General features: G+C 48.9%; 2 protein-coding genes across 2 annotated transcripts in view; one reads left to right on the forward strand and one right to left on the reverse strand.

Annotated features, from left to right (window-relative positions):
• The window catches only part of SRCAP (Snf2 related CREBBP activator protein), a 349,731-nt gene extending 342,462 nt beyond the window's left edge, over positions 1 to 7,269 (reverse strand). Inside the window, exon 1 of the mRNA XM_068118884.2 lies at positions 6,592 to 7,269. The gene's annotated coding sequence lies outside the window, so the exon portion shown is untranslated. The remainder of the gene's footprint in view (positions 1 to 6,591) is intronic.
• A 463-nt stretch (positions 7,270 to 7,732) lies between these two features.
• Positions 7,733 to 14,402, forward strand: part of LOC137428964 (uncharacterized) — a 70,211-nt gene continuing 63,541 nt past the window's right edge. The window contains exon 1 of the mRNA XM_068118893.2: positions 7,733 to 7,804. Coding sequence (XP_067974994.2) covers positions 7,745 to 7,804 — 60 coding nt within the window. The 5' untranslated portion in view covers positions 7,733 to 7,744. The remainder of the gene's footprint in view (positions 7,805 to 14,402) is intronic.

Genomic DNA, 14,402 nt, shown 5'->3' on the forward strand with positions numbered 1-14,402 from the left:
GAATACTGGAGAATAGAGTAAAGGCCAAATCACAAAATGGGACGTGCATTGTGAAAAATGGGTGCTTTATTCTTTTTCAGAGTGTGTTGGGTGGGAATAAAAGGGATGTGGAGGGGGGTGAAGGGGAGGGGGGGGCATCCTTGACTTTTGCCTAGGGCCCCAGAATAACGAACACCACCCTGACTAATACTCATAATATCAATATAATAATTGACCACTACAAAACAATATCAATACTATTAACATACCCCCTCCCCAAGGGGTTTTTCTTCCTTGGACAAAATAACTTATCTTGGCGTTTTGTGGGGCACAAATACCGGAAGTAAAAAATATTACAAACCACAAACAAGTATGATTACCTTTTTAAACAGTAGCTACTGCTGTTTAACACAAAACTAAGAGAGAGGAAACCCGACGATCTTGAGGCATTACATGCTTACCGTGTAGTCCACAGACCAACAGACCCGAGCCGAGATCTACTGTAATCTATATACCCACAGAATATAAAAACATGCTCCTCCTGCTACTCCCAAAGGGAGCAGGTGTACTCATATGTTTAAAATTATTCAAGGTTTTTTGCCTTATGTATCTGCTTCCCTCGACATGTCCTGGTGACACAAGCGGATGAATAAAATTACAGAGCAGCAATGTTTGACATCACAAAGCCTGAAACGCATTGACTCACAGTGAGAAGGTATATTGTTTGGAAGAAAAACATTTATTTCAAGATTTAAAGTTCGGAATGACGAGCGACAACTAAGCTCCACAGGTTGTTAACCGGTGAGTGCAACACACATCATGATTTAGACACAAACCAACTTCCCACAAATCAGGATCACCAGCAGCACACTGATTTGTATCCAAATCGCAATTCGACATCCGGCTTCACTTCATACTCTGGACACAACAAAGCACGCGTGCACGTACACACACACACACAATAACAAAGCGCACACACACAACAACAAAGCGCACACACAAGCACACACAACAACAAAGCACACACACAACAGCAAAGCGCGCACACAGAAACAACAAAGCACACACACATAGATAACAAAGCACACACACATAGACAACAAAGCACACACACATAGACAACAAAGCACACACACACAGACAACAAAGGACACACACAGAGACAACAAAGGACACACACAGAGACAACAAAGGACACACACAGAGACAACAAAGGACACACACAGAGACAACAAAGGACACACACAGAGACAACAAAGGACACACACAGAGACAACAAAGGACACACACAGAGACGACAAAGGACACACACAGAGACGACAAAGGACACACACAGAGACGACAAAGGACACACACAGAGACGACAAAGGACACACACAGAGACGACAAAGGACACACACAGAGACGACAAAGGACACACACAGAGACGACAAAGGACACACACAGAGACGACAAAGGACACACACAGAGACGACAAAGGACACACGCAGACGACAAAGGACACACGCAGACGACAAAGGACACACGCAGACGACAAAGGACACACGCAGACGACAAAGAACACACGCAGACGACAAAGGACACACGCAGACGACAAAGGACACACGCAGACGACAAAGGACACACGCAGACGACAAAGGACACACGCAGACGACAAAGGACACACGCAGACGACAAAGGACACACGCAGACGACAAAGGACACACGCAGACGACAAAGGACACACGCAGACGACAAAGGACACACGCAGACGACAAAGGACACACGCAGACGACAAAGGACACACGCAGACGACAAAGGACACACGCAGACGACAAAGGACACACGCAGACGACAAAGGACACACGCAGACGACAAAGGACACACGCAGACGACAAAGGACACACGCAGACGACAAAGGACACACGCAGACGACAAAGGACACACGCAGACGACAAAGGACACACGCAGACGACAAAGGACACACGCAGACGACAAAGGACACACGCAGACGACAAAGGACACACGCAGACAAAGGACACACCCACACAACAAAGGACACACGCACACAACAAAGGACACACACACACAACAAAGGACACACACACACAACAAAGGACACACACACACACACAACAAAGGACACACACACACACACAACAAAGGACACACACACACACACACACAACAAAGGACACACACACACAACAAAGGACACACACACACAACAAAGGACACACACACACAACAAAGGACACACACACACAACAAAGGACACACACACACAACAAAGGACACACACACACAACAAAGGACACACACACACAACAAAGGACACACACACACACAACAAAGGACACACACACACACAACAAAGGACACACACACACACAACAAAGGACACACACACACACAACAAAGGACACACACACACAACAAAGGACACACACACACACAACAAAGGACACACACACACACAACAAAGGACACACACACACACACACAACAAAGGACACACACACACACAACAAAGGACACACACACACAACAAAGGACACACACACACACAACAAAGGACACACACACACACAACAAAGGACACACACACACACAACAAAGGACACACACACACACAACAAAGGACACACACACACACAACAAAGGACACACACACACACAACAAAGGACACACACACACACAACAAAGGACACACACACAACAAAGGACACACACACAACAAAGGACACACACAGAGTCAACAAAGGACACACACACACACAGACAGACAACAAAGCACACACACACACACACCGACAACAAAGCACACACACATACACACAGCCAACAAAGCACACGCACACAATAACAAAGCACACGCACACAATAACAAAGCACACACACACAATAACAAAGCACACACACGCAATAACAAAGCACACACGCAATAACAAAGCACACACGCAATAACAAAGCACACATGCAATAACAAAGCACACACACAATAACAAAGCACACACACACACAATAACAAAGCACACACACACAATAACAAAGCACACACACAATAACAAAGCACACACACACAATAACAAAGCACACACACACAATAACAAAGCACACACACAATAACAAAGCACACACACAATAACAAAGCACACACACAATAACAAAGCACACACACAATAACAAAGCACACACACAATAACAAAGCACACACACAATAACAAAGCACACACACAATAACAAAAGCACACACACAATAACAAAGCACACACACAATAACAAAGCACACACACAATAACAAAGCACACACACAATAACAAAGCACACACACAATAACAAAGCACACACACAATAACAAAGCGCGCACACACACAATAACAAAGCGCACACACACACAATAACAAAGCGCACACACACACAATAACAAAGCGCACACACACAATAACAAAGCGCACACACAATAACAAAGCACACACACAATAACAAAGCACACACACAATAACAAAGCACACACACAATAACAAAGCACACACACAATAACAAAGCACACACACACAATAACAAAGCACACACACACAATAACAAAGCGCACACACACACAATAACAAAGCGCACACACACAATAACAAAGCACACACACACACACAATAACAAAGCACACACACACACACACACACACAGAAACCACAAAGCACACACATACAGAGACAACAAAGCACACACATACAGAGACAACAAAGCACACACATAGAGACAACAAAGCACACACACACAGGGACCCACACGCAGAGACAACAAAAGCGCACACACACAGAGACAACAAAGCGCACACACACAGAGACAACAAAGCGCACACACACAGAGACAACAAAGCGCACACACACAGAGACAACAAAGCGCACACACACAGAGACAACAAAGCGCACACACACAGAGACAACAAAGCGCACACACACAGAGACAACAAAGCGCACACACACAGAGACAACAAAGCGCACACACACAGAGACAACAAAGCGCACACACACAGAGACAACAAAGCGCACACACACAGAGACAACAAAGCGCACACACACAGAGACAACAAAGCGCACACACACAGAGACAACAAAGCGCACACACACAGACAACAAAGCGCACACACACAGACAACAAAGCGCACACACGCAGACAACAAAGCGCGCACACGCAGACAACAAAGCGCGCACACGCAGACAACAAAGCGCACACACGCAGACAACAAAGCACACACACGCAGACAACAAAGGGCACACGCAGACAACAAAGGGCACACGCAGACAACAAAGGGCACACACAGACAACAAAGGCACACACAGACAACAAAGGGCACACACAGACAACAAAGGGCACACACAGACAACAAAGGGCACACACAGACAACAAAGGGCACACACAGACAACAAAGGGCACACACAGACAACAAAGGGCACACACAGACAACAAAGGGCACACACAGACAACAAAGGGCACACACAGACAACAAAGGGCACACACAGACAACAAAGGGCACACACAGACAACAAAGGGCACACACAGACAACAAAGGGCACACACAGACAACAAAGGGCACACACAGACAACAAAGGGCACACACAGACAACAAAGGGCACACACAGACAACAAAGGGCACACACAGACAACAAAGGGCACACACAGACAACAAAGGGCACACACAGACAACAAAGGGCACACACAGACAACAAAGGGCACACACAGACAACAAAGGGCACACACAGACAACAAAGGGCACACACAGACAACAAAGGGCACACACAGACAACAAAGGGCACACACAGACAACAAAGGGCACACACAGACAACAAAGGGCACACACAGACAACAAAGGGCACACACAGACAACAAAGGGCACACACAGACAACAAAGGGCACACACAGACAACAAAGGGCACACACAGACAACAAAGGGCACACACAGACAACAAAGGGCACACACAGACAACAAAGGGCACACACAGACAACAAAGGGCACACACAGACAACAAAGGGCACACACAGACAACAAAGGGCACACACAGACAACAAAGGGCACACACAGACAACAAAGGGCACACACAGACAACAAAGGGCACACACAGACAACAAAGGGCACACACAGACAACAAAGGGCACACACAGACAACAAAGGGCACACACAGACAACAAAGGGCACACACAGACAACAAAGGGCACACACAGACAACAAAGGGCACACACAGACAACAAAGGGCACACACAGACAACAAAGGGCACACACAGACAACAAAGGGCACACACAGACAACAAAGGGCACACACAGACAACAAAGGGCACACACAGACAACAAAGGGCACACACAGACAACAAAGGGCACACACAGACAACAAAGGGCACACACAGACAACAAAGGGCACACACAGACAACAAAGGGCACACACAGACAACAAAGGGCACACACAAACAAAGGGCGCACACAGACAACAAAGCACGCACACAGACAACAAAGCACGCACACACACAACAAAGCACACACACAACAAAGCACACACACAACAAAGCACACACACAACAAAGCACACACACAACAAAGCACACACACAACAAAGCACACACACAACAAAGCACACACACAACAAAGCACACACACAACAAAGCACACACACAATAAAGCACACACACAATAAAGCACACACAATAAAGCACACACACAATAAAGCACACACACAATAAAGCACACACACAATAAAGCACACACACAATAAAGCACACACACAATAAAGCACACACACACACACACACACACACACACACACACACACACACACACAACAAAGCACACACACACACACACACACACACACACACACACACACACACACACACACACACACACACACACACACACACACACACACACAACAAAGCACACACACACACACACACAACAAAGCACACACACAGACAACAAAACACACACACACGCACACACACAGACACACACGCACACACACACAACAAAGCGCGCGCACACACAAAACAACAACAAAGCACACACACACACACACACACACACACAACAAAGCACACACACACACAGACAACAAAGCGCGCGCACACACAAAACAAGCACACACACACACACAACAAAGCACACACGCACACACACGCACACACAGAACAACAACAAAGCACACACACACGCGCACACACAGAACAACAACAAAGCACACACACACACACACACAACAAAGCACACACACACACACACACACACAACAAAGCACACACAACAAAAAAGCACACACACAACAAAAAAGCACACACACAACAAAAAAGCACACACACAACAAAAAAGCACGCACGCACACGTCAACAAAAAGCACGCACACACACACAACAAAGCACACGCACACAACAACAAAGCATACACACACACACCGCAACACACAAACAGACAACAAAGCGCGCATACACGGACACGGACACGGACGGCAGTGTATATAAACCTCCCTGTCCAACGTGCAGCTGCCATTCACACGTTACATCATATAAATATTAAATATTAATATCGACAGCCTGGTTGGTCCAGGTTACGAGCTCGAATGGAACGATGTGTAATGAAAGCATCGAACCGAGAATAGGTGCAACCAACGTGTAAGATTGGATGCGATTGGACGATTCACGAGCAATCCTAAGCTAAAGGAAGGTCCATGACAAAACACGCGACCATCTTCAACAGGAAAGAAAGGTCCGGAATGTCTCTCTCCAGAGAGAACACGACTCAGGAAGCAACACATTCCCGAAGACAATTTGGAACAAAAGCAGCTCCTCCGGTACTGAACACCGCCAGCTCCTTCCTCCACAATGAGCACAGCGGCAGCGACCCTCGCACGGTCTTTAATGACCAGGCTGCCCCGAGCGCCTGATTTTTCACTTCGACATAAATCGAACCCAAAACAGGTGAATAAAAGCTGCATTTGAAACAAAACGATCAAAAAAATTATTACAATATTTTTTAACACATTCCGTGAACAAGCAATATTAAATCGGGCGTAAACTATCACTGCCACTTGCGCGGCGCCATCTTGTACGGCCTGCAAATTTTTCGCCACTTACCGAACTTTCGTTTACAAATTTCACAATGAAGGACGTACCATCCGCGAAAAATCTCATCACATCCGTGTTCCCCAATGTCGAATTCAACTTTATGTATACAGTGACGTGGCGAAGCAGAGGAGACGAGCACCGATTTCCGCCGATCTTTCTCGCCAGAGACACAAAAGCAAATCGGATCGAAATGGCGGCGCCGTCCACCGCCCACCGCTGATGTAATCCCGGGAATCTTCTTCCTCATAGTTTCATTCAAATTTGCGATGACGCTGCGGATTACCGTTAAACTTGCCCCCGTACACGAAACGCATATCGCAAATTGATTAATTTTTTCATTTTACGAAACCCGTGTTCGACGTCTCCGTCCACTGCGTTCACAGTCGGCGTATCGACAGCGACGTGTGACGGTGCGCTTCTGCCATTGGCTGTTCGCACCTCTTAAAGGACGTGCTGATAACGTGCTCTCTTCGGTTGGGAATTTTATCGTTAAAATAAGTTCTTTCATTACCGTGACCTCTTCACCATTCTTCTCGTCGCACCTTCAAACATAATATTGCACAAATAACCGCAGTGATATTAAATTATGTTTTCGCGCGATTCAGGCTGCACTCGTAGATCGGTTACCATGGATACCAGATTCGATTGTTTGCTCACGGGTGGCGACATCCCGTGTGGATGTTCATCGTTTACATCAGAAGGACGTGCCTCGATACAGAGCGTGTTACCTGCCACACGGTTCGTATCAATAAGCTTTGTGAATGTTTTCATTATTCTTCTTCTTGACTTTATGAGAGAGAGATAGAGACAGACAAAGAGAGATTTCTCCCGGCAATTTAGGTGTGCATCGACCACGAACCTGAAAATACCAGGAAACGGGAGAGAAGGAGGAAACACGACATCGTGCTGCGAAAGCACATCTTCGCCCGACGAGGAGATCAATGCGCTGAAGCACGGAGACGCTTTGTTACTGTACACGAGCACGTGGCGTCAATGCGGTGAAAAGGCGTAGATACTACGTTACTGTACGCAAGCACGTGGGGTCAATGCGGTGAAGCACGGAGACGCTTTGTTACTGTACACGAGCACGTGGCGTCAATGCGGTGAAGCACGGAGACGCTTTGTTACTGTACACGAGCACATGCGATGAATGTGGCGAAGCGTGGAGACGCTATTTTACTGTACACGAGCACGTGGGGAAAATGCGGTGAAGAACGGAGACGCTTTGTTACTGTACACGAGCACGTGGGGTCAATGCTGTGAAGCACGGGGACGCTTTGTTACTGTACACGGGCATGTGGGATGAATGTGGTGAAGCACGGAGACGCTTTGGTACTGTACACGAGCACGTGGGGTCAATGCGGTGAAACGCGGAGATGCTACGTTACTGTACACGAGCACATGGGGTCAACACGGTGAAAAGGCGTAGATACTACGTTACTGTACACGAGCACGTGGGGTCAATGCGGTGAAAAGGCGTAGATACTACGTTACTGTACACGAGCACGTGGGGTCAATGCGGTGAAGAACGGAGACGCTTTGGTACTGTACACGAGCATGAGGGGTCAATGCGGTGAAACGCGGAGATGCTACGTTACTGTACACGAGCACGTGGGGTCAATGCGGTGAAGCACAGAGACACTTTGTTACTGTACACAAGCACGTGGGATGAATGTGGTGAAGCACTGAGACGCTATTTTACTGTACACGAGCACGTGGGGTCAATGCGGTGAAGAACGGAGACGCTTTGGTACTGTACACGAGCACGAGGGGTCAATGCGGTGAAAAGGCGTAGATACTACATTACTGTACACGAGCACGTGGGGTCAATGCGGTGAAGCACGGAGACGCTTTGTTACTGCACACGAGCACGTGGGGTCAATGCGGTGAAGCATGGAGACGCTTTGTTACTGTACACGAGCACATGCGATGAATGTGGCGAAGCGTGGAGACGCTATTTTACTGTACACGAGCACGTGGGGTCAATGCGGTGAAGAACGGAGACGCTTTGGTACTGTACACGAGCACGAGGGGTCAATGCGGTGAAATGCGGAGATGCTACGTTACTGTACACGAGCACGTGGGGTCAATGCGGTGAAGCACGGAGACGCTTTGTTACTGTACATGAGCACATGCGATGAATGTGGCGAAGCGTGGAGACGCTATTTTACTGTACACGAGCATGTGGGGTCAATGCGGTGAAGAACGGAGACGCTTTGGTACTGTACACGAGCATGAGGGGTCAATGCGGTGAAACGCGGAGATGCTACGTTACTGTACACGAGCACGTGGGGTCAATGCGGTGAAGAACGGAGACGCTTTGTTGCTGTACACGAGCACGTGGGGTCAATGCTGTGAAGCACGGGGACGCTTTGTTATTGTACATGAGCACGTGGGATGAATGTGGTGAAGCACTGAGACGCTATTTTACTGTACACGAGCACGTGGGGTCAATGCGGTGAAGAACGGAGACGCTTTGGTACTGTACACGAGCACGAGGGGTCAATGCGGTGAAAAGGCGTAGATACTACATTACTGTACACGAGCACGTGGGGTCAATGCGGTGAAGCACGGAGACGCTTTGTTACTGCACACGAGCACGTGGGGTCAATGCGGTGAAGCATGGAGACGCTTTGTTACTGTACACGAGCACATGCGATGAATGTGGCGAAGCGTGGAGACGCTATTTTACTGTACACGAGCACGTGGGGTCAATGCGGTGAAGAACGGAGACGCTTTGGTACTGTACACGAGCACGAGGGGTCAATGCGGTGAAATGCGGAGATGCTACGTTACTGTACACGAGCACATGCGATGAATGTGGCGAAGCGTGGAGACGCTATTTTACTGTACATGAGCACGTGGGGTCAATGCGGTGAAGAACGGAGACGCTTTGGTACTGTACACGAGCATGAGGGGTCAATGCGGTGAAACGCGGAGATGCTACGTTACTGTACACGAGCACGTGGGGTCAATGCGGTGAAGCACAGAGACACTTTGTTACTGTACACAAGCACGTGGGATGAATGTGGTGAAGCACTGAGACGCTATTTTACTGTACACGAGCACGTGGGGTCAATGCGGTGAAGAACGGAGACGCTTTGGTACTGTACACGAGCACGAGGGGTCAATGCGGTGAAAAGGCGTAGATACTACATTACTGTACACGAGCACGTGGGGTCAATGCGGTGAAGCACGGAGACGCTTTGTTACTGCACACGAGCACGTGGGGTCAATGCGGTGAAGCATGGAGACGCTTTGTTACTGTACACGAGCACATGCGATGAATGTGGCGAAGCGTGGAGACGCTATTTTACTGTACACGAGCACGTGGGGTCAATGCGGTGAAGAACGGAGACGCTTTGGTACTGTACACGAGCACGAGGGGTCAATGCGGTGAAATGCGGAGATGCTACGTTACTGTACACGAGCACGTGGGGTCAATGCGGTGAAGCACGGAGACGCTTTGTTACTGTACATGAGCACATGCGATGAATGTGGCGAAGCGTGGAGACGCTATTTTACTGTACACGAGCATGTGGGGTCAATGCGGTGAAGAACGGAGACGCTTTGGTACTGTACACGAGCATGAGGGGTCAATGCGGTGAAACGCGGAGATGCTACGTTACTGTACACGAGCACGTGGGGTCAATGCGGTGAAGAACAGAGACGCTTTGGTACTGTACACGAGCACGAGGGGTCAATGCGGTGAAACGCGGAGATGCTACGTTACTGTACACGAGCACGTGGGGTCAATGCGGTGAAGAACGGAGATGCTTTGGTACAGTACACGAGCACGTGGGGTCAATGCGGTGAAACGCAGAGATGCTACGTTACTGTACACGAGCACATTGGGTCAACACGGTGAAGCACGGAAACGCTTTGTTGCTGTACACGAGCACGTGGGGTCAATGCTGTGAAGCACGGGGACGCTTTGTTACTGTACATGAGCACGTGGGGTCAATGCGGTGAAACGCAGAGATGCTACGTTACTGTACACGAGCACGTCGGGTCAATGCGGTGAAGAACGGAGATGTGTTGGTTCTGTACACGAGCACGTGGGGTCAATGCGGTGAAACGCAGAGATGCTACGTTACTGTACACGAGCACATGGGGTCAACACGGTGAAGCACGGAAACGCTTTGTTACTGTACACGAGCACGTGCGGTCATTGCGGTGAAGCACGGAGACACTTTGTTACTGTACACGAGCACGTGGGGTCAATGCTGTTAAGCACAGGGACACTTTGTTACTGTACATGAGCACGTGGGGTCAATGTGGTGAAGCACGGAGACGCTTTGTTACTGTACACGAGCATGTGGGATGAATGTGGTGAAGCACGGAGACACTTTGTTACTGTACACAAGCACGTGGGATGAATGCAGTGAAGCACAGAGACACTTTGTTACTGTACACAAGCACGTGGGGTCAATGCGGTGAAAAGGCGTAGATACTACATTACTGTACACGAGCATGTGGGGTCAATGCGGTGAAGCACGGAGACGCTTTGTTACTGTACACGAGCATGTGGGATCAATGCAGTGAAGCACAGAGACACTTTGTTACTGTACACAAGCACGTGGGGTCAATGCGGTGAAAAGGCGTAGATACTACGTTACTGTACACGAGCACGTGGGGTCAATGCGGTGAAGCACGGAGACGCTTTGTTACTGCACACGAGCACGTGGGGTCAATGCGGTGAAGCACGGAGACGCTTTGTTACTGTACACAAGCAGGTGGGATGAATGTGGTGAAGCACGGAGATGCTTTGTTACTGTACACAAGCACGTGGGGTCAATGCGGTGAAAAGGCGTAGATACTACGTTACTGTACACGAGCACGTGGGGTCAATGCGGTGAAGCACGGAGACGCTTTGTTACTGCACACGAGCACGTGGGGTCAATGCGGTGAAGCACGGAGACGCTTTGTTACTGTACACAAGCACGTGGGATCAATGCAGTGAAGCACAGAGACACTTTGTTACTGTACACAAGCACGTGGGGTCAATGCGGTAAAACGCGTAGATGCTACGTTACTGTACACGAGCACGTGGGGTCAATGCGGTGAAGCACGGAGACGCTTTGTTACTGTACACGAGCACGTGGCGTCAATGCTGTGAAGCACGGGGACGCTTTGTTACTGTACATGAGCACGTGGTATCAATGCGGTGAAGCACGGAGACGCTTTGTTACTGTACACGAGCACGTGGCGTCACTGCTGTGAAGCACGGGGACGCTTTGTTACTGTACATGAGCACGTGGGATCAATGTGGTGAAGCACGGAGACGCTTTGTTACTGTACACGAGCATGTGGGATCAATGCAGTGAAGCACAGAGACACTTTGTTACTGTACACGAGCACGTGGGGTCAATGCGGTGAAGCACGGAGACGCTTTTGTTACTGTACACGAGCACGTGGGTCAATGCGGTGAAACGCGTAGATGCTACGTTACTGTACACAAGCACGTGGGATGAATGTGGTGAAGCACGTAGACGCTTTGTTACTGTACACGAGCATGTGGGGTCAATGCGGTGAAGCACGGAGACGCTTTGTTACTGTACACGAGCACGTGGGGTCAATGCGGTGAAGCACGGAGACGCTTTGTTCCTGTACAATGTACATAAATAAGCACGTGGGGTCAATGCGGTGAAGCACGGAGACGCTTTGTTACTGTACACGAGCACGTGGGATGAATGTGGTGAAGCAGGGACATGCGTTGTTGCTGTGCACGAGCATGTGGCGCTTTGATACTGCACACGATCATGTGGGATGAATGTGGTGAAGCATGGACACGCTTTGTTACTGTACATGAGCACGTGGGATAAATGCAGTGAAGCACGGACACGCTTTGTTACTGTACACGAGCACATTGGATCAATGTGGTGAAGCACGGACACGCTTTGTTACTGTACACAAGCACGTGGGGTCAATGCGGTGAAGCACGGAGATGCTTTGTTACTGTATACGAGCACGTGGGATGAATGTGGTGAAGCACGGACATGCTTTGTTACTGTACATGAGCACGTGGGATCAATACGGTGAAGCACGGACACGCTTTGTTACTGTACACGAGCATGTGGTATCAATGCGGTGAAGCACGGAGGCGCTTTGTTACTGTACACGAGCACATGGCGCTTTGTTACTGTACACAAGCACGTGGTATCAATGCGTTGAAGCACGGAGGCACTTTGTTACTGTGCACGAGCACGTGGGATCAATGCGGTGAAGCATGGACACGCTTTGTTGCTGTACACGAGCACTTGGGATCAATGCGGTGAAGCACGCAGATGCTTTGTTACTGCACACGAGCATGTGGGGTCAATGCGGTGTAGCACGGAGATGCTTTGTTACTGTACACGAGCACGTGGGGTCAATGCAGTGAAGCACGGAGACGCTTTGTTACTGTACACGAGCACGTGGCGCTTTGTGTGACTCGAGCCCGCATTGTTCCTGCAGCCCTCCCTCAATCCATACCACTGCTCACACACAAGAGCCATCTGTCGGATTTCTTCTTCGTCTTATTTTGAGTTTCATGGCATTTTCAGAGCTGTGAGGCTGTATACACGCCACGCGCCTGAACATAACTGTGTTGCAAAGAAAATACATTGAAAAGGAGGCCGATGGGACATCCAAAAAACTATATAGGTCTCCCACATGCTTTCACAAGGTTTAGGACCGCCTTGCACAAACAAGGATGCTTCTGGTTTAAATGACCAAAAATGATGGGCAGGTCAGACCCACCGACCTCTCTAACGATTTTAAATAGGAGCAATCTCGGTCTGTCATATAGGCGGCATACCATAAATAAGTGAGATAAATCTTTCGGTGCCCTACAGGCTTCGCAAGTCCCGGAAGGGTGACGCCCTATCACGTGAAGATACGCATTAAGGCACCAGTGCCCAAGTCTAAGCCTGGAGAGAGCCACCTGGTCTCTGCGGGACAACTGAGGTCGCCGAAAAGGGGGCGGGGGATCACGTCTGAATTCACCCTGTAACAGAACCTACCCTTCGTGGTGGTATCCCACTGGGATTGCCATTTTTTGACGATCATGTCCCTGGTCACATTCACAATTTCAGATGGTCCCAAAGGTATTTAGATGACACATGCGGATGTGAGTGCACACTTGGCTGTAAGATCGCAGGCCTCGTTCCCTCCAATGCCCACATGAGCGGGGATCCAGCACAGATTGACCTCAGATCCTCTCCAACCAGCAATGTTGATCAGGTGCAGTACTTTGAGCACCAGGTCAAATCTCCATCTCTCCTGTGGAGACGCTAGTGCCTTAGGTACAGAGAGGGAATCGGAGAAGATCACGGCACTGAGAGGATTAAACTCG

Source organism: Myxine glutinosa, chromosome 6 (genome assembly GCF_964187855.1).
Source record: "Myxine glutinosa chromosome 6, kmMyxGlut1.1, whole genome shotgun sequence".
Taxonomy (NCBI): Eukaryota; Metazoa; Chordata; class Myxini; order Myxiniformes; family Myxinidae; genus Myxine; species Myxine glutinosa.